This window comes from Cyrtonyx montezumae, unplaced genomic scaffold, assembly GCF_038088225.1.
Source record: "Cyrtonyx montezumae isolate F1298 unplaced genomic scaffold, pur_monq_1.0 scaffold_17, whole genome shotgun sequence".
Classification (NCBI taxonomy): domain Eukaryota; kingdom Metazoa; phylum Chordata; class Aves; order Galliformes; family Odontophoridae; genus Cyrtonyx; species Cyrtonyx montezumae.
The window spans coordinates 19,991,681-20,011,502 of record NW_027071903.1 but is presented as its reverse complement, the minus strand read 5'-3'; the positions used below and the strand labels follow the sequence as shown (position 1 = coordinate 20,011,502).

Here is a 19,822-nt window from a genome sequence, read left to right as displayed (position 1 = left end):
TTCCCATCCACCTCCTACACTGACTCCTTGCCACCTTGTTCCCATCCTAACCTGGTCCCATCCCACTATGATCCCATCCTACCCTATCCCTCTTCTACCCCATCCCCACCTTACCTTAGCTCCATCCCACTCCACATATACCCCAGCCTGTTCCCACCCCTGTCCCTATCCCAAGCCATTTCATTTTGGGGTCCCCATCCCATGCCATTCAGCACTGCGATCTCCATCCCAAGCCATTCCCATTTGGAATCCAGATGCTGGGGAGGATGGTGTGGGCTCACAGTTGGGGCTGGGTAGGTGCAGGTACAGAGCCTGCCACCACCATCCCCAGATGTGTGGATGGGGGAACACAAACCCGAGCTTGAGAAGACCCCAAAGAAGCCTTCAAAGTGGGGAAGAGAGCCCAGCAGAGCACACCCACGGCTCCGGGTCCCTATTCCTTCCTCTCTCTGGCCTGAAGGCTGTTGGGAGGAGAACTGCAAAGCATTTGCCAAGCCTCTGCAGCACGAGCGGCGAGGCAGTGATGTCCCCATGCCACTGGCAGCAGTGCCAAGGCCAAGGAACCCGCCGGGCCGGTTGGCAGGGATGGGTTTGGCAGCACCACACAGTGCCGGGAGCACCCGGGTGCAGGGAGCAGGAGCAGGCAGATGCACGTGGGGCTCAGCAGCACCTCGTCATCCCTGCGTGCCTCGCATATTTCGGGAGCGTGTCAGGGCACTGAGCCGGCTGGATGCAGAGGTGTGTGGCCGTTTTTGGGCGTGTTGCTCAGAGCCCATCGTTGCCTGCTGGGCGCCGGGTGTGTGAGCTGGGGATGGGGCCGGTGCTGCCTTGCATGTCAATGCGTGCTGTGCAGCTGGCTGGAATGCTTTGTGCAGTCAGCCCTGCCCGGGGAGGGAGGTTTGTGGCATGCCCGTGTGTGCAGGGAGAGCTGCTGGAGCCTCGAGAGGAACCTGAGCCCAGCTGGGCGTTGCAGGAAACCTGCTGGCCTGCCTATTTGTTTGCATTCAGCAGTGCCTGGAAACCAGCCCCGCAGCCAGGCTGTGGGCCCTGCTCCTGCATGGGGCAAGAGGAGGGCAGGTCACTGTGCCCTGAGTGCTGCTCGGGGCTTTCCACCAGCAAGACTTGGCCCCACAGAAGCACACTCAGCACCCTCCAGGTTGCTGCCTGTCCTCTCCTGACCTCGGTGAGCGGATATTGCGCAGGGGATGGAACTGCAAGGCTCCAAAATAACCCGCCTTGCTTTCAGTGCTCCCGAATGTAGGCCATGTTCCTCCCATTGAATCTCTCGGGGCAAGGCAAGTGCCTGCCCCACAGCACCCACCCCTGCAGCAGAGCTGATACACAGCCAAACACGATGTGGAGCCACAATGACGTGCAAGAGGGAGGCAGGGCCAGCACACCTCTGCTCTGCACAGAGGGCTGCCCTGGATTTAGGGAGCAGCACCGCCCAGCAAGCTGCTGAGCTGCCATCCATCCATCCCTGCACGGGGCTTGGTGGGGGCAGGACCCCCCCAGCACCCAATGGCCATGGGCTGCTCTGACAGCAGAGCAGGAAAACGCTTGCTCATAAACACAGCCAGAAAAGCTGCAAACAGCAAGGCTCACAGCCCCGGGCTGCTGTTTAGGGAGGGTTTGACCCCAGATGAGAGAGGAGTGCTGGGGGAGCATCTCAGTCTGGCTGCAGCGTGCAGAGATCAGGAGAGCACCGTGGCGTGTTGTTGTTGTTGGGTCCCATCCTGAGCTCAGTGCTCAGTTTTTCCTCGGCTCATTCCTATTTAAGTGCTTAGGGGAAAACTTGAGCAAGAGGCCAGGGCTCGGCGCACCGCCTCCAAACGCTGCGCTGCAGCTCACAGCTTGGCAGGGCCCAGGGAAACAGGCTGCACCTCAGGAAAGGCACTTTATTCCGTGCACTCCTACTGGACTGGAGCTTACAGTGGGAAACCAAGCCATACCCACTCCCCCCTCCAGCTTTGTGCTGCTGAGGGCACTCGGCCCAGTGTGCAGCCCCAGCTGCTCTGGGTGTTTGGAGGCAGCACGATGCATCGTGTTCATTTCTCTACTCCGAGCGGGCGGGGGCTCCTTGGATCCCCTTGGCATTGGCCACAGGGTTTTTCCAACCCTCCACTGCAGCTCTGCAGCCTGCTGAGCCCTGGCGGATTTGGGCAGCTCCATCCCGAGCCTGAGGCAGCACAAAGCTGCTCGTCCTTGTCCCCTTCATCCACCTGCACCCTCAGCACCTTGGCCAAACTCAGGTGTCCCCAGCGCGTGCCCAATGGCCGTGCTCCCTGATGGTGTTTTGCCCCACCCCCCCCCACCCACTTGCCCCTCTGCCCGAAGCACTATGGAGACGGGGGGATCGTGGGTGGCCGTGCTGGCAGCCCCCCACCCCCAGGTCCTGCTGTGCCCACGGGATGCCGGCTCCCCTGGAGGAGGAGGAGGTGACGCTCTGGGGGGCTCCCACCGCTCGTGCCCCCACCCTGCGCCCTCACACCCAGTACTGGTTGTTTTTCAGGGCGGGGTTGGATGTCCGGCAGTACTGCAGCAGCTCGGGGTCAGCCGGCACTCCAGGACCCTGAGGCGGTGGAGCAGTGCCCTTCCCCTCCAGGGCGTTGACAGTCGTTAGGGGGATGCCTTGGTTGGGGTCGGTCCTGCGGAATGTCTCCTGCTCCGGCACGGCCCCGTTCTTGGCCTTGGAGGCCGGCGAGCCCTGCACGTGGTGCTTGCCCGTCTTGTTGCGCTTGTGCAGGTAGAAAAGCAGGGGGAGGATGAGGGCCAGCAGCAGGACGATGAGGCAGATGGGGATGATGATGCTGAACATGTTGGACTCGATGAAGCCGAGGAAGGTGCCGCCCTCTCCAGGGTTGGGGCTGGCAGTGGGGGTCACCAAGCCCGTCTCGCTGACATTGGGGCTGCTCTGTGCTGTGCCCTGCGGCTGTGGCACTGGGGATGATACTGCTGGTGGGGCCAGGAGCAGGGTGACACCGTAGGATTTAGAGGCATTGTAGGGCTCGGTGATGTACCCCAGGGACACCAGTGCAGGTGGCACGCCAGCGGCCACCAGCTCAAAGGTAAAGCTGTCACTGTGTGGGTGCTGCTGGTTTGTGTCCCCATCATCCAGCACCTCCAGCCCCACCAGCCCTTGCTCCAGCTCCCTCTGGCTGAAGGATTCAATGGGGACGGCAGGCTGTCCTGGTGCACGGGCCCTCCTGACGAGGCGGCTGCTGTGGGGTGGCTGGTGGAGCCTGAAGATCGGGATGCTGCGGGTGCGGTTGGCCAGCTCGCTGGCGTCCAGAGTGCTGGTATCCAGCAGGGCTGTGGTGCCTCTGGGCCACACGCTGCCCGGCCGTGCTGTCACCAAGGCACGGACGGTGACATTCACCACCCCAGTGCTGTTCATTGTTCGTGACCTGGTGAGGAGCTGGAAGCTGTCCTTGGACGAGGTGAGCTTGGTGAAGGTGAAGGTCACCTCGCCGCGCTCCAGCTGTGCCTGTGAGAAGCCCTGCGCTGGCTTTCTGTTGACCTGCACTTGGCCAAACCTCGGCTCCATGCTGACAGTGTAAAGGGCATCGCCCTCCCCAAGCTGTGGAGCCACGTGCTGGGGAAGCAGCGTGGCCCTATTCAGCTCCTGTGGCACCTCCAGTGGCTCTGCACTGCCCGTGGGCAGCACCACCACCTCCAGTGAGATGTGGGCAGGCGGGTGCCGGCCGTCGGACAGGCTCAGTGCCAGGGACTCCTGAGCACCATGGGCTGCGGTGACCAGCAGCACGTGGCCTGCATTGATGTCCGCCTGCGTGAAGCGCTTGATGGGCACCTGTGGGTTGTGCACGTTGGCCAGGTGTCCGGCCCGGGGGCTGTGCAGCAGGCTGTACACCAGCTCCTCCAGGGAGCTTCGTGGCTCTGCCACGTCCAGGTGCTGCCTGGACAAGGTGATGGTGGAGTTGGGCAGCACCCACAGCGCTCCTTGGTGCTTCAGCACCTGCAGGGGCTTCTGGCTGCTGCTGCTCACTGTCACGTTGAAAGCTTCAGAGATGAGCACCCCTTCCTGGGGGGGACGGATGGAGCGCTGTGCCCGCGGCCGCAGCCAAGCCTTGAAGTGGAATCGGTCCTCTGTGCCACCATTCTCATGGTGTGCATACACCAGGCGCCCAGCAGCCAGGTCTGACTGCAGGAAGAAGGGCTGCGAGCGCTCCAGCGGCGTATCAGCCACCCAGAGCTGTCCGTGCACCGGCAGCTCTGTCACCAGGAAGATGACATCGTGTGCGTCCCGCTCGGGGTCTGGGATCTGGCTCAGGAGGTTGGATGCATCCAGCAGTGAGGTGCTGATCACTGCCCGTTGAGCCTCTACGAGATGGAGACCTGGGGGAAAAGAGGAAAGCCAAAGCTCTGTCAGAGTTGCAAAGCGATTGGGAAAGGAAATGGGATTTGTTAGCTTGGCAAGACAATCGTAGAATCATTAAGGTTGGAAAGACCAATAAGAACATCCAGGCCAACCATGAGCCCATGGCTGTGGTCGCTCTAGACCATGGCACTCAAAGGAGTTATGTGCAGCCAAAGGATAGATGCAATTTGCTGATGTGGGTTGATGCAGTCTCAGTGTCTGCACACATTGTACAGTAATGTCTTTTCCTCCAACAAGCAAGCTCTCCTGAACTTTGCACAACTTCATCCCCTTTCAAGGGGAGTGCTCAAACTTCAGGAGAGTTTGTTTGTCCTTTACTTGTCCCTTCCTTGTCTCCCACATGTTTTCACCTGTATTTCTCCATAGCTGAGTCGAGCGCTGCGGACACTTCGCCTCAAATGAGATCAGCACCAGCAGGATGAAGGAGTCAGAGATGGTGTTGGGAGCAACCACACGGAAGCGGATGGCATCCTGGGTGAGCCAGAAGGGCTTCTGCGGCATCTCGTGCTGGTAGAAAACCATCCCAGAGTCCACCTAGAAGGGCGAAATTCTCACTGATTTCACCTTAATGGCAAAATGAAGTCAGGGGAGGGGGCTGTCAGGGCAGGACCCCGAGCTGTGGGGGTGTTGGAGAGCTGGGCCTGGGCTCCACCTGGGCCTGCGTGAAGTTTCTGACTTCATCCCCGCGTGCAGTGCGTAGCTGCCCCAGGCGTGGTGCCTGCTCGATGCTGTAGTACAGGGCAGCAGGGCCGGCGGGGCTACTGCTCACTGCCTGCAGGTTCTCACTGGTGATGGGCTGCAGGGCACCTGGAAAACACGTTGGGATGAGCATCAGCCCTGCTCCTCTGGGCTCCCTGATGCCGCTGCCCAGAGCCCCACACCCACCTGGGCAGAGGGTGAGGCTCTGCTTCTTGGCCAGGCTGATGAGCTCCTCTCTGTGCGCCCTGATGAGGAAGAAGTGGCCAGGAGACAGGTTCTCACCATCCCACAGGTCAAAGGCGAAGCCTCCATCCAGTGGCCCTGCGGAGAGCACAGAGCTGGGGAACAAGGCAGACCCTATCCTGACACAGGACCGGGGCGCAGTGCCCACCCCAGTGGCACAGAGCATGGGGACAGCTGTACCTTGGTGCACAAAGACGATGTCACCGCTGTCAATTTGCGCTTGTGTGAAGCTCCGCAGCGCCGTGCTGGGCGCTGAGCGCAGCACCACCTTGCCGTTGGCTGGAGGCTGGATGGAGAAGGTGACCTCGGCCGCCGGGCTGTCGTCATCCTCAGCACGCAGGGCTTGGGGGCCGATGGTGGCCGCGGTGCCTTCCCGCAGCTGGGGGGACAGGAGAGGCTGTGATCCCCTGGGACACCCCAGCAGCGCCGCGTGCCTTGCACAGGGAGGCACATCACCCGGACAAGAGCTCCTTGTGCTCTGCTGGGTGATGCACGCATCCCCTGGCCTCTGCCCAAGCCCTCACTGCCCTGCGCCTGTTCCCCAGCACGTTCATGGGGCACGCTGCCCAGGGTCATCCATGCCACTCTGTACCTGCAGCATCAGTGCATGGGGATCAGCCCAAGCACGCAGTGAGCAGGAGGCAGCGATGCGCCTTGTTGCTAATCCCCTGCCATACGCCTGCCTCGCAGACCACGGGATTATTCCTGTCCCAGTGTCGGGTTAGCACAGCTCTTTCCAGCTGGCCTCTCCCCACGCATTTCTTGAGTGGGTGTGGGTACCAGCGCTGAAATTGGATCCACCAGATCCCCCATGGGAGCAGGGAGAGAGGTTGGGAAGTGCAGCTTTGGCGAGGCAGGACAGGACGATTCAGCTGAGCTGAGCGGGGCCGACCCATTTAGCTGCGCCCCACATCCTCCCCGGGTTACTACATCTGGGCTCCCCACTGCTGCCCACACAAACTCTGCACCCGGTGCTGTGTGTGTGCAGCAGGGAAACTGCGTGCGATCTCCGTGCTGGGCCCATGACCTTTACCCGCTGAAGTCATCTCCCAAGAGCACAAACACATGCCCGGCCCCTCCTTGTGCTCAGTGCTCCTACGGGAAGCTGGGATGCGCTCCCTGCTCTGAACCCTCTGAGAACAGAGCTGTGCTGCTGAGAGCATTTTGGGGCCTTTTAGTGCCTTTTGGCAGCTTTGCAGAGTGGTGGCTGGAGGGAATGGGGGATCCCTACTGGCTGGCTGGGAACAAGTGAGGAGGAGGCAAAGTGGGGATTTTGTGGGGGATTTTGGCGCAGCTGGGGCAGATCAGAGCTTAATGCACAACAAAGGGGATTTGCTGGAGGGGCTCAGCGTGCTGGGCTGGGGGTGTGCTGTGTGTGCAAGCAGTGTGTGCACAGCCAGAGATGTGTGCCTGGGGGGGCGGGGTGGTGGTGCTGCCTATGGATGGAGACCCCCAGATTTGAGTAGGCATCCCATCCCCTTCCCTCTGGACAGCTCTGCAGCTCGGAGCTTCCTTCCCAAAATCCTGTGGTTGGGGTGGGTGAGGAAGGCCGGGGATTAGGAGACGGGAAAGGAGTGCCGTGCTACTACCAAGTAATCGGTTATTCCCTAAACTGTACAGCAGGCAGCGGCTGGAGCGGGCGATGCTCCCACCTCGTGGACAACTCCAGCATCGCTAGGGGCGGAGGAGGAGAAGGAGGAGGAGGAGGAGGAGGAGGAGGAGGAGGAAGAGGAGGAGCAGGGAAGGAGCCTCCCCCCACACCATGAACATTACCTGGAGTCCGGCGTTGGTGCGCAGCTGGGGACCCCTGGTGCCGCGGGGGAGGATGGTGATGAAGACTGTCCCCGGCTGGCTCTGCCTCTGGGAGGTCGAGGCGTTGGCCACAAGTGTGAAGCTGTCAGCCTGGGCACGAGGAATGTCCTGCCGGTACTGGATCTGCTGGCTCTGCACCTGTGGGAGGGGGCCGAGTGAAGGAGCAACGATGGGTGTGAGGGTAACTGCTTGTGTATTAGGGAAAATTTCTTCTCCGAAACAGTGGTGGGGTATCGAAACGGGCTGCCCAGGGTGGTGGTGGAGTTACTGTCCCTGGAGGTGTTCAAGAGCCGTGGAGATGTGGCAATGAGGGGTATGGTCAGTGGGCACGGTGAGGGTGGGTTGGACTAAATGATCTTAATGATCTTTTCCAACCTTAATGATTCTATGATTCTATGGGAGGATGCAGGAGCCAGTAGATCTGGGGCATCCCAACCCAAGAGCCATCCAAACCCATCTCAGGTCTTGTGCTGGGCCCCCACCATGCCAGACATGGACCTGGCCACTCCAAACCCCTCCCATGGGCAGATCTCAATGAGAAGAGAAGAGGAAGTGGGAGACAGGAAGAGGAAGAGGAAGAGAAGAAGAGGAGGAAGAGCCCAACCTCCCTCCCCAGTCTCCTAGTGGCACCAGAGCAGGAGCTCAGCTCACCCCCTGGCAATCCTTACCTCTCTCCAGGTGAAGCTGTGCAGCCCCCCATCCTGGGGCCGCTGGTTGTTCAGGATGGTGCCGAAGCGGGGAGGCTGGAGCACCCTGAACTCCATGTCCAGACCTGCAAAGTAGGCACTGGGAATGTTGAGAACAGCTGTGGAGATGGTGGTGGAGCTTCCTCCTGGCACCGTGATGTTGTGGATGTGCAGGGGGATGGTAGCAGGGAGCACAACAAGGCTGACAGCCACCCCCACCAGAGGGTCTGCTCCCCCAGCCGTGACATCCACGACAAAGCGGTCCTGCTCCTCCTCTGGCTTGGAGTGCAGGTAGAGCACTTGGCCGCCGTTGATGTCCTCCTGGGTGAAGGACTGGATGGGGTCCAGGCTGGGTGGCTCATCTGAGTCCTGGCCGTGCTGAACCATCACCAGGAAGCCAGAAACTGGGGGTTTCCTTACCAGGTAGATGATATCCTGGGGTGAGATCTCCTCATGGACCACCTGGTAGTGTGGAAAACACATGACGTTAGCAGGGGCCTGAACCTCATGTCTTCCCCTGGGTAAAGCCTGACATGGACACAAGTCCTTGCTCCATAAAGGTGGGTGTTAGTTGGGGTCCCTGGTTTAGTGGCCAGGGAGGAATGACTGGAGAAGCAATACTCACCAGCAAGTGCTCCTCCTTGATCTCAGCAGCTTCCCCCTGGAAGACCTGTATCTCCTTGTTGTTGACAATGTGCAGGGGGCTGGGGTGAGTGTCCAAGAAGATGGTGATGGCCAGTGCATCCTCTACTGCCACCTCGTTTGCTTCCACGGTGAACTGCAGCTCATCACGGGCATTCCTGCTGCCGTTGTGGTGGTAGGAGATCTCTCCTGCCAGCAGGTCCCTCTGAGAGAAGGCCATGACAGGCTGGTCCCCTCGCAGCACAGTCCCCCACCTCGGTGGGGTAGTAATCAGGAAACGTATCTCGTCATCAGACCTGATGTCCATGTTGGTCTCCAGGCTGAGGACAGAGGAGTCGATGCTCCCTCGGCTCCCTTGGGGGATGGCTAGGCCTGTGTTGTTGACTATTCTGATGTAGGGCTCTGACGCTTGTACCTCAAGCAGGGCAGTGGTTTGGTGGAGGCCATCGGAGACCTGCAGCTGGATCCAGCCCCGGTCTGCTCCAGAATGGACAAAGAGAATCTTTTTCTTCCTCAGGTCGTCCTGGGTGAACCGGTAGAGCTGGTGGTTTCTGTCATCGACAGACACGATGCTGCCAAACAAGATGTCCCTCCTTGCCAGGACCAACTGTGTGTCGGAGAAGCCAGAGTCCTTGTCAGTGAAGGCAATGTCATCTGTAGTCAGCAGGTGCTGCCCATTGCGCACCACGTTGAAGACCTTATTCACCACCTGGACAGGAGTGTGGTCATTGATAGGCTGAATAGAGACCCTGAAAACACCTCTCACCTCCTCTGCCTCAGGCTCAGAGCTACCCTCACCCTGCCTGATGGCCACGAAAGGGATATCATCTTCCAGCGTCTCAGAGTCATCATGCTGGTAGAGAAGCCGGCGGTGGAGGATGTCATCGTTGGTGAACTCTGTGATTTCCTCACTGGAGGGCCAGCCCAGGGATGTAGTCCAAGCCAGCCTGCCATGTGCCGGCCCCTCTATCACTTCATAAATGTAGTCCATGCTGTTCAGGCTCTGCACGAAAAGGTGGTCCTTGGAGATAACAGCCTGCCCGCCTTCGGGCACTGTCAGAAGGACATTGGTCAGGTCGGGTGCATTGGGGTCTCCACCGATGCCGATCGTGTAGGTGTACACAGGGGAGTGCTCCTCGCCAGCACGGACACGGAACTGGAAGCTGTCCTCAGCCTGCTGAGCATTCCTGATGGTTGCGCTGTAGCTCAAATGATTTCTCTGCAGATCATCCTGGGTAAACCCAAAGCCTTCAGTCAGTCTGTTGCCAAGGAGCTCCAGGTTCCCCTTCTTGGGAGCCTGGATGATCACGTAGTGGAAGGGGACTGGGGCAGAGTTTGGGTCTTCCAGCATTGCCTCCAGCTCCCTACTGGTAATGTTTTTGTGCCGCTTGTTCTTCATCTGGAGGGGGACCATGGTCTTCATCTTAATGGTGGCTCTTTTAATACTTATGGTAAAGGTGTTGTTTGGCAAGACCTTCTGTCCCACCTGGACATCAAATCTTAGCTTCTCCACGACATCTTCCTCCCGGTGCTCAGGATCTGTGCTGAAATACTGGATACGCCCTTGTTCCAGGTCTTGCTGATGGAAGGACTCAACTTTTTTCCATTCCCCTCCTACGGTCCCTTGTTTCTGGATCTCACCATACCTGAGGGGCTCTGTGAGGCTGTACAGGATGGCAACCTGCTGCTTCACAGCGTTTGTCTCCACGGACAGGTTGGCCGTGGTGATGCGTGCAGCTTCCCCTTGGGAGACGGCGAGCCCCGTGTTGTTGTGCAAGCGGATGTTAGGCTCTATTGCGAGGATCCTCAGGGTGGCAATGGGGCTCGGCACTGTGCCATCACTCACCTGGAAGGTGAGCTGCAAGTCTGTCCCGCTCTGGTGCACGTAGACCACGTTGCCTGCTTCCAGGTCCCTGCAGGAGAACTCCTCAATGGGCACCCCAGGGTGGAAGTCATACTCCACGTAGCCCTCATCCTGCGGCCCACCATGCAGCTGGAACTCAAGGTCATCGCAGGATGTGTCGTCATCCAGGGCCTGCAGGATGTCCATGGTCAGGTGCTTCCGTGTGTGCTTCAGGATCATCATGTGGTTCCCATGGGGAAAGATCACCTGCGGGGCATCGTTGATAGGGTTGACCATGATGGGCAGCAGGTAGGTCTGCCCTTGCCGCAGGCACTCGGGGATCCCTTGCTGGGCAGTCACTGTCACCTCCAGCATCAGCTGGTCCATGGGGCCCTCGGAGCCATCATGGATGTACCTGACTTTGCGATTCACGATGTCCAGCAAGGTGAACTTCTTTCTGCTCCGGGAGCCAGGGATGTCCAGCTCTAGCTCACCGTGCCTTGGGTCACTGGTGATGCTGAAGAGGATTTGGGACTGCCGGATGCCTGCAAGGCTCAAGTCTACCGTGGGCTGGGCATGTTTCCATTCCACATAGGCCATGCCGCCTTCAGAGACGATGAGAGGGCTGACGTGCAGCAGCCGGCTGACATTGGCAAAGGCAGGTGGGAAGCTGCCATCTGGTTGGCACGGTTCTGCCAGGCCCAGAGCTCCGTGCCAGGCATCAGGTGGCGGCGAGGTGGGCGCCTCGTCCTGCTCGTAAGCCTCCTCATAGTCCCAGTAGTGCTCCTGCCTTCCACAGCCAACTGTGACATCCCTTGTCACCACGGCATCCTGCAGGCTCCTCCGCTGCTGGTTTATGCGCAGGTCCTCCATGCAGCCGACAAATGAGTTGTTGGTCAAGGTCCACACTGAGGTGACAGCAAAGTGGTGCGCCCTGAGCCTTTGCAAAGCTTTGTCATTCATGCCTCCAATGAAGAGGTTTCCCTGGAGGTCCAGGCGGCTGTTGATGCCCCGGTTGGATGTGGATGAGGCGTAGTAGTCAATCAGGATCTCCAGCTTGTGGATGTTGGTGTAGACCTTGACATAATGCTGCTGCTCATCGCTGATGAAGATGTTGTTGTGCAGGACGATGACGCCGTTGCCCTTCTCAACAAACCCTCTCAGGCGCCCATTGGAGATCTCCAGGTAGAAGAAGTCGTTTTCCAGCCCCGCATGGTAGATGAGGGGTGCCTGGGTGATGCTCGTGGTGATCACAAACTCAATGGTCCCCTCCTCCTTCGCCTCCCACGTGGGGAAGGCAACGTAGGACTGCGGCCCCAGGAACCCAAAGGGCTCCTCAGGCTCTGCAGAGAACTGTGCACTGCAGCCTTCCTGCACCTGATGGAAGACCTTGGAGCTGCTGTCGGAGGACAGCGGGGAGAGAACATCCAGACCATTGAATGTCACAGTGTGGAGGCAGCCCCTGAAGGGCGGGCTGATCCCGGCGAGGTACGGCAGGTCAAGGCCGCCTGTCCCACCCGCATAGAGGCCGTGCTGGATGTCCAGCTCCCGCACGGGCCCCGTGATGTCCACAGAGCTGTTGAAGAGGCCATCGATGGCCAGCGTCATCCTGCCGTCCTCCAGCAGCAGCTCCACATCATGCAGAACCAGGTTGTCCAGCTGCAGCTCTGCTGGGGACTGCAGCGTCACCTCCTCCGAGCCCAGGCGCAGCCTGGCCTGTGGGGAAGGAGACACACAGGGGGTCATGGCAATGGTGTGTGGACACATCCCTGGGGGCTTACAGTGTTCTGGTCCCTCCATTCACCTCTGTGTACCTCTGTGGGGTCCTCCATCCCCCAGCCCCTTTCTCCCCACACAGCATCTCCTCCACGTGCTGACTCTTTTCCATCCCCATCCATCCCTACACCCTGCTTCCACGCTGCTTGGGCTGCTTCCAGCCCTCATCAGCCAGGCAGGGAAAAATAGCAGGTTTATATACATTCTATATATAATATAGAAATAGTGAGGGGTGGGTGGGTTCATGTCCCCACAAGCAGCATCCTGGAGCCTCTCTAATAGAGGGTTGGCCAAGGGAGCCCTGAGACGCATGGTCAGCTGCTTGCTCACTCCCTGCCTGGCCTCAGATGTGGTTCGTGGACGCTCCCTGCTCATTTCCTCTGGTGCATGCCAGCACTGTAACCACAAGAGGAAATTGTTCTTCTGTCCTAGTCCCTTCCCACGCCCCGGCTGGGCTTGGTCTGCCGTGGGCTGGTGGAACCCTCCATTTCTCCAGAGCCCTCTGTTCATCCTTTCCCCTTCCTATCCCCCCCACACCTCCCCAAGCAGCGGCTCGCGGGGGCTGACCTGCAGGGTGCCGGCTCGCAGCTGCAGCAGGAGGTGGTCGGGCTGCCCGGCGGCCAGGAAGAGCATCCCGCTGCCCTGCCCGGTGTACAGCTGGAGCCGCAGCCGCACCGTCCGCGAGGCGTCCGCCAGCGGCATCTCCACGAAGCTGTCCCCGAAGAACGAGACTGGCAAGGGAAAGGAGAGGGTTGAAACCCCTGGAAGGATCCCTCCCTGACCTGTGTTTGAGAGTGAGACCCCTTCCAGCAGCCCTCCTTGCGCGCTGTTGGGAGCTGCATCCTCCCCCGACGGCCACACGATGGGGCCCGAAGGCTGCAGCCTCCAGTCTCCCCCTTCTCATCCCGGTCATCTGTGACCCTGCCAACCCCGTGTCCCCACGGAGAGGTGGCCCTGCCCAGGTTTCTGGGTACCAAGCTTCTATGCGTTTCGCAGCGCGGTGCAGAATTTCTTCCATCAGAAGGCAAAGCGATCCATATGAGGCTGCTGCTGGGAAGGGCTCAGTGCCCGTAGCCGTGAGCGTGGCAGGCTCAGGGAGATGACATGTGGCAGTGAGAGGGGACAGCAGTGCTGCTGCAGTGTGTCAGCGGGGTGAGGGCACGCATGTGCACAGTGCCCATGTGCAGAGCACGTGCTGGTGCACCCCACTAGCTCAGCTCCGGGCCTGCAAGAGGATGCAGAGCCCTTAAAGTCCCTTAGACCCTAGAGCTGCTCTCTGAGGGGCAGCCCCATCCTGTGCCCTTTGGGGACACACACACGTCCTTGTCCAGGTGTCTCAAAACACCGCTTGGTACTTTTAGCCCCGGTTTGTTTCAAGGTTTGGGAGAGCAGCATCACCCAGCCGTGCTGTGCAGGGGAGAGGTGGCAGCACGGGAACACCCAGAGCTGCTAACAGCAAGCCAGCACCTCGGGGCTGCCAGCACGTCTTACTCAAGCCTGCTCATTTCCCGGTCCCTGTGCATGCCGTTGGCATGAGCTGCTTTGGCTTCTTCTTCCTCCGGCCCAAGCCAGTGAATCACAGGAGCCCCAGCAGGGCCATTATGGGCTGTCCTCCCCTGACCCGCTCCTGCAGAACCAGCCCCATACAGCCAGCTCCTGGCACCACGTTGCATGCAGAACTTTGCAAAAAGGCTTTTCCCGCTCCTTCTTCATCCCCACCCCTGTGCAGGCACACACGTGTTTGGGCTGCAGGGTCGTGGAGTGCCCGCTGTGTGCTGGTTTCCCTTGTGCTCCCACTGAGTGTCTGCAGCTTCCCCCATCCCGACCAACGTGGTTTCCAGCTGAGCCCTGAGCTCTGCTGTGCAGCAGGATGGGAGGCTTAAAGCAAAGGGCTGAGGCCAACAAACACACCGCCTTGTCCCCAATGGGGGACCCCATCGGAGCAATCCCCGTTCCCAGCTTGCAGTGTCCTGCAGGCGGCCGCAGTCCCGTAGCAAAGCTCACGGAGGCGAGCAGGGCCCCATCACACTTTCCAAGCAGCTGGCCAGCAAATTATAGGCTGCACTGTCTTTTTCTTTTTCTTTTTCTTTTTTTTTTTTTTTGCATTGAAAATAACAAGGAGGAAAGCCAAAAGCCGTGCTCTGAGCAAACCCCCGACGCATGCTGCTCCCGTGGGGCTGGGCGAACAAGCAAGAGCTCTGTGCTCTCTGGGAGCCCGCCCCGGCTGCCGGCCACGTGCTGGCTATGGGATGCTTGGCCAGTTTCCCTGCCCTGTCCCTTCCCCTGGGGCTGTTTTCTGGTGCTTAGGGCATTGCTCACAGCAGCGGGGTGCGTCATTCCCAGGGGGTGTGGGGACCCCGTGTCCACCGGTCCCCTCCGCGGGAAGGATGTTGGGCATGGAAAAAAAGGGAGTGAAACTGCCCTTGGCTGCTCAACAAGGCTTCATTGAGGCCGGCCATGTGTGTGCAGGGAGGGGATGGAATGTGTTAAAGCAGCCCTTTAGCTGCACCCCAGCACCTGAAAGGCTCTCTGTGTGCAGCTCTTCCTGCCGGCCCCGCTGGGTTTTTAGGGTGGGACACCAGGTGGGGAGTGAGGGCTCCTTGTTGCCCCGAACAAGCAGCCCTGTGTGCACGGTGTCCGGCCCAGTGCATTCCTGCTCTGCAGCGTCAGCCTTGGGGCTGGATGACTTTATAAGGTAGCATGCTCCCAGCCCTCCTGCTCTGCCACGGGTGGCCCCGCTGTGTCGGGTGGCATATGGGGCTGCGGGATGGGGCCGTGGGCAGCCAGTGGGAAGAAGCGGTCCCTGCCCGCCCCGCAGCCCTGCTGGGGTGAGGAGAAAGGCTGCATTATGCTGCGCATTCCCTCCGATTTATGGCGCGGTTTTATTTATGGCTGGGGAAGGAAACGAGCAGCCTGCGAGGCAGGCGAACGCAAACAGAGCTCTGCTGGGAGCAGGGGTTGCGGGGCCCCTCCAGGCTCCAACCCCAGTGCTATAGAAATGAGTGGCACGGGGTCTCGAGCATCTGATCCCAATGGGGACATCCGCAGTGCTGGACCTTCAGCGTGCCATCCCCATCTCGATCACAGTGGCTGTGATTGCACCAATCCACCTCTTCCTGCTGCAGGATGGCTGCTGCCACGGAGGGGGGATTCTTCTCCCCACTCCCAGCTCCATCCTCAGGCTGCAAATGCTGCCCCCCCAACCTCACACCAGGGCCACGCGTGCTGCTCCCCGCTCTGCTCCCCGCTCCAGCGCTTTCCAGGCACGGCGGGGATTGCTGGAAGGCACCGACCCAGGGAGGGCTATGGAGACAACACTGATAACGCTGCTGCTCTGGGTGGGGGGGCCCCGCACCGCCCCCGGGGTTGGCTGTGAGATGATCCCTTGGATGAGCTCTGAGCTCTCCCCTGCACATCCCGCTCGCCCCCAGCATCCGCCCCTACCTCCGCCCGCCTTTGCTCGTTCCCAGCTGCGTCCCTGCGCTCCTGCCCTGGCTCCCACACAAAAATGCCGTTCTGCGGCCCACGGACTGCGGGGTCAGGCAGAGCCATGGCCCTGCTCCTGCACAGCTGGAGGGGGGCTGCCTGCGTCCAACCCCACGGTGCTTCGCAGTGATACAGAGCCAGCAGCTCAGCCTCTGCTTCCCCAGTGCTGTTCTGCTGTGACCCGAGCAGCCCGAGAGTTGCTGGTGTGTTCAGGATGCGTGGTGCTGGCATCTGGGCACAGCTGGATGGGGTCTCCAAAGGCCAGAGCGTGCAGCCTCAGCAGAGCACATGCATCTGGCAACACACGCCCTGTGGGCTCATGTCATGCTGCAGATGTGGATCTGTGTATGTGTGTCCACGCGTCTGTGTGTCCTTAAGCCCGTGTGTCTGCTTATCTGTAGGTCCCTGTGTCCTTGTGCCCGTATGTCAGTATCTGTATGTGTGTGTGTGTGTCACTGTGTCTCTGTATTCCTATGTCCCTGTGTCCATGCATCTGTGTGTCCCTCTGTCCATGTGTCTGTACATCCCTTTGTCCTCGTGTCCCCACGGCTGTGTGTCCATGTACCCAGGTGTCCCCGTGTCTGTGCGTCCACCTCTCTATGTGCCCGTGTGTCCATATGTCCATCTGTGAGTACCCGTGTCTGTGTGTCTATACATCCACGTGTCCCTATATTGTTGTGTCCCTATGTTCATGTGTCCCTGTGCCCCTATATCCACGTTTCTATGTCCATTTGTCCTTATGTCCATGCGCCCATGTACTCTTATGTCCCCATGTCCATGTACCCGTGTGTCTCTATATCCACATGCCCCTATGTCCATTTGTCCTTATGTCCCTCTGTCCCTGTGTCCCTATGTGTGTGTATGACTGTGTTCTCGTGTCCCTATGTCTGTGTATCCACATGTCCACGTGTTCATATGTCCCAATGTCCACATGTGTGTCCCTGTGTCCCTACATCTGTGTGTCTGTGCACAGGATGGGGCTGCTCTCCCACTGAGGGGTGCAGGCAAGGGGCTGGCTTGGAGCGCATAATGCTGCGTGCTGATGGATCTGAGGGATGCAGGGAGTTTAGGCCTGGCTGGAAGCGGAAGATTTACTCTGGGAGGAGAGTGTGTGTGTGTGTGTGGGGGGGGGGGAAAGCGGGAGCGTTTGGGGGAAGCGGCGGCAAATGGGGCTTTGTGACGGCCCTGCAGCGTGACTCAGGCTCGCGGCGGCCCCGCTGCCAGCAGAAGTTGGCCTGGAAATATTGTATCAGCCCCAGAGGACGTGGTTTCCAAACCATCCCAAGGCGGGTTTTGTTCTCTCCCCCCTTCTCTTCCCCCCCCCCCCCCCCCCGGCTGCCAGCTCTCCCGGCCCCACCCTACCCATGGACCCACAGCCAGCTCTGCGCTCCCTCTGCCCTCCCGGCTATGCGGGACCCCTCGTGCCCCGATCCCGCACAGCCGGCTCTTGGGGTGCCCCGTGCCCCCCGCCCGGCCGTGTTACCGGAGCGATGCAAACAAACAGCGCTGTGCTGGAGGGCTGCCCGGCGGCCGCGTCCCAGTCTGGCGTGGGACGGAGCGCCTTTGAAGCGCCAGAAGGATGGGATGCATCAGCCAGAGGAGGGCTGCGAGAGCCGCACGGCAACAGCGAGCATGGGGGGGAGATGCTGGAAGCCCTCCTCGCCCCGTTCCCATGCAGACAGAGGCCCCCTCCCTGCCTGGGGTTTCTCAGCCCCACGCCTTTCCCATCTATGAGAAAGCAGGAGTTGTGTTTATAGAGAAAATAACGGCGCGCCTGCCTCTATTTATAGCCGGGTGCTGCGTGGGGCAGCTGGGCCCCCCCGGGAGGCATCACAGCCACCTCGGCCCCACAGCGGAAACGACCCTGCTCCCAGAGGTCCCTGGATGGGAGGAAACCGAGGGATATCACCCCCATGCAATAAATAGAGCACTCCTGGCCGAAGGGAGGGGATGCAGCAAAGTGCCCTGGCTGTGGAAGTGCCCCAGATAGCCAGCAGTGCCCATGCGGTTTCTCCTGGAGGTGTGCACGGCCGTGTGATTAAGGGAGGAAAACAACCATCAGAAAAACAAGGTTTGGGCAAAAGCAGCCCAGGATGCTCCCGTCCCAAACTGACTCACAGCCCATAAAGGCTTCTTTAACAGCCGTGAGTCACAGCGGGGCACGCTGATGGGTGAAGGTTGCCTTCATCCCCTTTGGCACGCAGCACGTGATGCCACCGGGCGGTTCCCCCATGCCATTCTGTGCTGCCATCCATTTTTAGCAGCGCTCTCCTTCCCAGGCATGCTTTCCATCTGTCTGTCTGTCTGTGTGTCTGCCAGGAGTGGACGCTGGGCACACCGTGAGCTATGCCAAGAGCAGGACGCTTCATCACAGCGTAGAGCTCAGGGAGAAGAGGCACAGCCCACCATCCACCTGCCTGAAAGCAGCAGGGCAGCGCATGGCCTTTCTGAGGCCACTTTCCCCAGTGCTGCACGCTGGCAGAAAGCCTTGTTCCTTCTGACAACCTCCTCAGCTGAAACACCCATGGCTGTGCCCATGGCTGTGCCCTTGGCCATGTCAATGGCAGAGCCCATGGCCATGCCCGTGGCTGTACCAGGCCTTGCTCGTGGTTGTACCCATGGCCATGCCCTTGGCCATGTCAACAGCAGTGCCCATGGCTGTGCCCATAGTTTCAGCACACATCCCCACCCAGCACCCAGGGAGCTGTGTTCCCGTGCTACCCGCACCCTAAAGTTGGCTCCTCAAGGCTGAGCTTAACCCCAAGCTGTGATCCTCGAGGAATGCGCTCATTATATATATCTGCCTGCAGCCCTCTGTTGCTAAATATAAGAGTGAGAGGAGAATTTTCCTCCTCATTCCCACGACACCGGTTCGCATTCCCCCCATCAGACTTTTTCCTGTTCTTTCCCATCAGCTGGAAACTTTTCCAGCTGCTCTGAGCAGTGACCTCAGAACATGTGGGGCCTTTGGTGTGAGGGATTTGGAACAAGGAGAGGTTGGGTCTCCAAGCAGCTCTGGGGTGACACCCGTGGGCGCAGGATGGGATGTCCCCGTAGTGACATCAGGGTGACAGAGCCGATGGGACGCTCTGGCCTTTTCAATATGTGGCTGCTGTACGCATGCTGCCCGTTTTGGGCTGGGCACAGTGGGAAATCTGTGCAAAACCTCTTCCCCTCCCAGCCTCGAGGTCTGTGCTGTCTCCGGATCCCTGCCTCCATGCCCTGCCCTCGGGTGGCACTCTGCAGGCTTTGGCTGAGCCCATGGAAGCCTCCGCCAGGCCCAAGCCTGGCAGCGGCCACCCATGGACTCTGGGATGCAGTGGGGGAAGGTTTGCACCCCTGGAGGTGCTGGGCAGCGTGGCAGCTGCTGCTCCCACGAGGTGGGAGTGCTGTCCGGGACCCAAAGGTCAGCACTGGAGGGAAGAAGAGCACTCTGTACATTGACAAAGGGAAATCTTCCACTTCGCTTGCCAGGCGCTGTGATATTTCAGTGCATGGAGGAAAGAAGGAACAAGCCCCGAGGGAGAGGAGCGTGCCCTGGGATGCCACCTGCTCAGCCCCACGCAGCATCCCACGTGTGCCTGTCCCACCCTGTGAAGCCTCCAGCAGGACACAAGACAGCCCCAAGCACCCCGCCCAAAGCAGGCAGCTCCTTGGGCACCTAAGGGTGCTCATGCCACCCGTGCTGGGTGCCCTCCCATGCCAGATCTATTGCCTCCAGAGCACAGCAACCCACAGCGGGCATCAGGACGGGGCTTACCTGCAGCTGGGGGTCCCGCATGGAAGGCAGGGGGCTGGTGGGCCAGCAGCAGCAGCAGCAGCAGTGTGTGGAAATCACCTCGGGGTGCCATGGTGCTCCTGGCCAGAGCTCTCCGCCCGCGCCCGCTCCCAACCGACAGCAACTCCACTACTATATTTAATAAAGTGCAGCGAGGGAGGGACCGGCGGCTCTCCAGCCTGTCAGAAAGGAGGAATTCGCTCGGATTACAAATTTCCCCTCTTAAAGGGCTAGAGGCCTCCTGCTCTGTGGCCCACCCTGCTCTCAAAGCGCCCTTGTTCCTGCTGGGGCGGTGCGAGAGTAGAACAGAAGTGCCTGCCTTGGGGCTGTGTGGTCAAGCTGGCACCCTTGGGTGCTGCTGCCCATGGAAGGGACTGCCAAGGGACTGCAGCAGGACAGGGAGTGCCAGGCGGTGCTTCAAGGCTGAGCACAGCGGCACTGAGCAGAGGCTTTGCTCC

At 60.0% G+C, this 19,822-nt stretch overlaps 1 protein-coding gene across 1 annotated transcript; it reads right to left on the bottom strand.

Annotated features, from left to right (window-relative positions):
* Positions 1-1,878: 1,878 nt before the first annotated feature.
* Positions 1,879-19,447, bottom strand: CSPG4 (chondroitin sulfate proteoglycan 4). The gene is made up of 10 exons (XM_065733598.1): positions 19,347-19,447; positions 12,668-12,831; positions 8,465-12,040; positions 7,822-8,301; positions 7,115-7,291; positions 5,522-5,720; positions 5,285-5,419; positions 5,052-5,206; positions 4,750-4,933; positions 1,879-4,356 (listed from the first exon to the last, which is right to left on the bottom strand). Exons 1-10 carry the CDS (start codon positions 19,435-19,437, stop codon positions 2,486-2,488), a joined length of 7,032 nt encoding a protein of 2,343 aa, XP_065589670.1. The 5' UTR covers positions 19,438-19,447; the 3' UTR covers positions 1,879-2,485.
* Between the last annotated feature and the right edge of the window lie 375 nt (positions 19,448-19,822).

Excerpts from the sequence above, each read along its gene's own strand:
- CSPG4 (XM_065733598.1), bottom strand. The coding sequence starts at position 19,437 with ATGGCACCCCGAGGTGATTTCCACACACTGCTGCTGCTGCTGCTGCTG. Across the intron at positions 12,832-19,346 it reads TGCGGGACCCCCAGCTGCAG|TCTCGTTCTTCGGGGACAGC; the intron begins GTAAGCCCCGTC and ends TTCCCTTGCCAG. Across the intron at positions 7,292-7,821 it reads ACAGCTTCACCTGGAGAGAG|GTGCAGAGCCAGCAGATCCA; the intron begins GTAAGGATTGCC and ends CCCCTCCCACAG.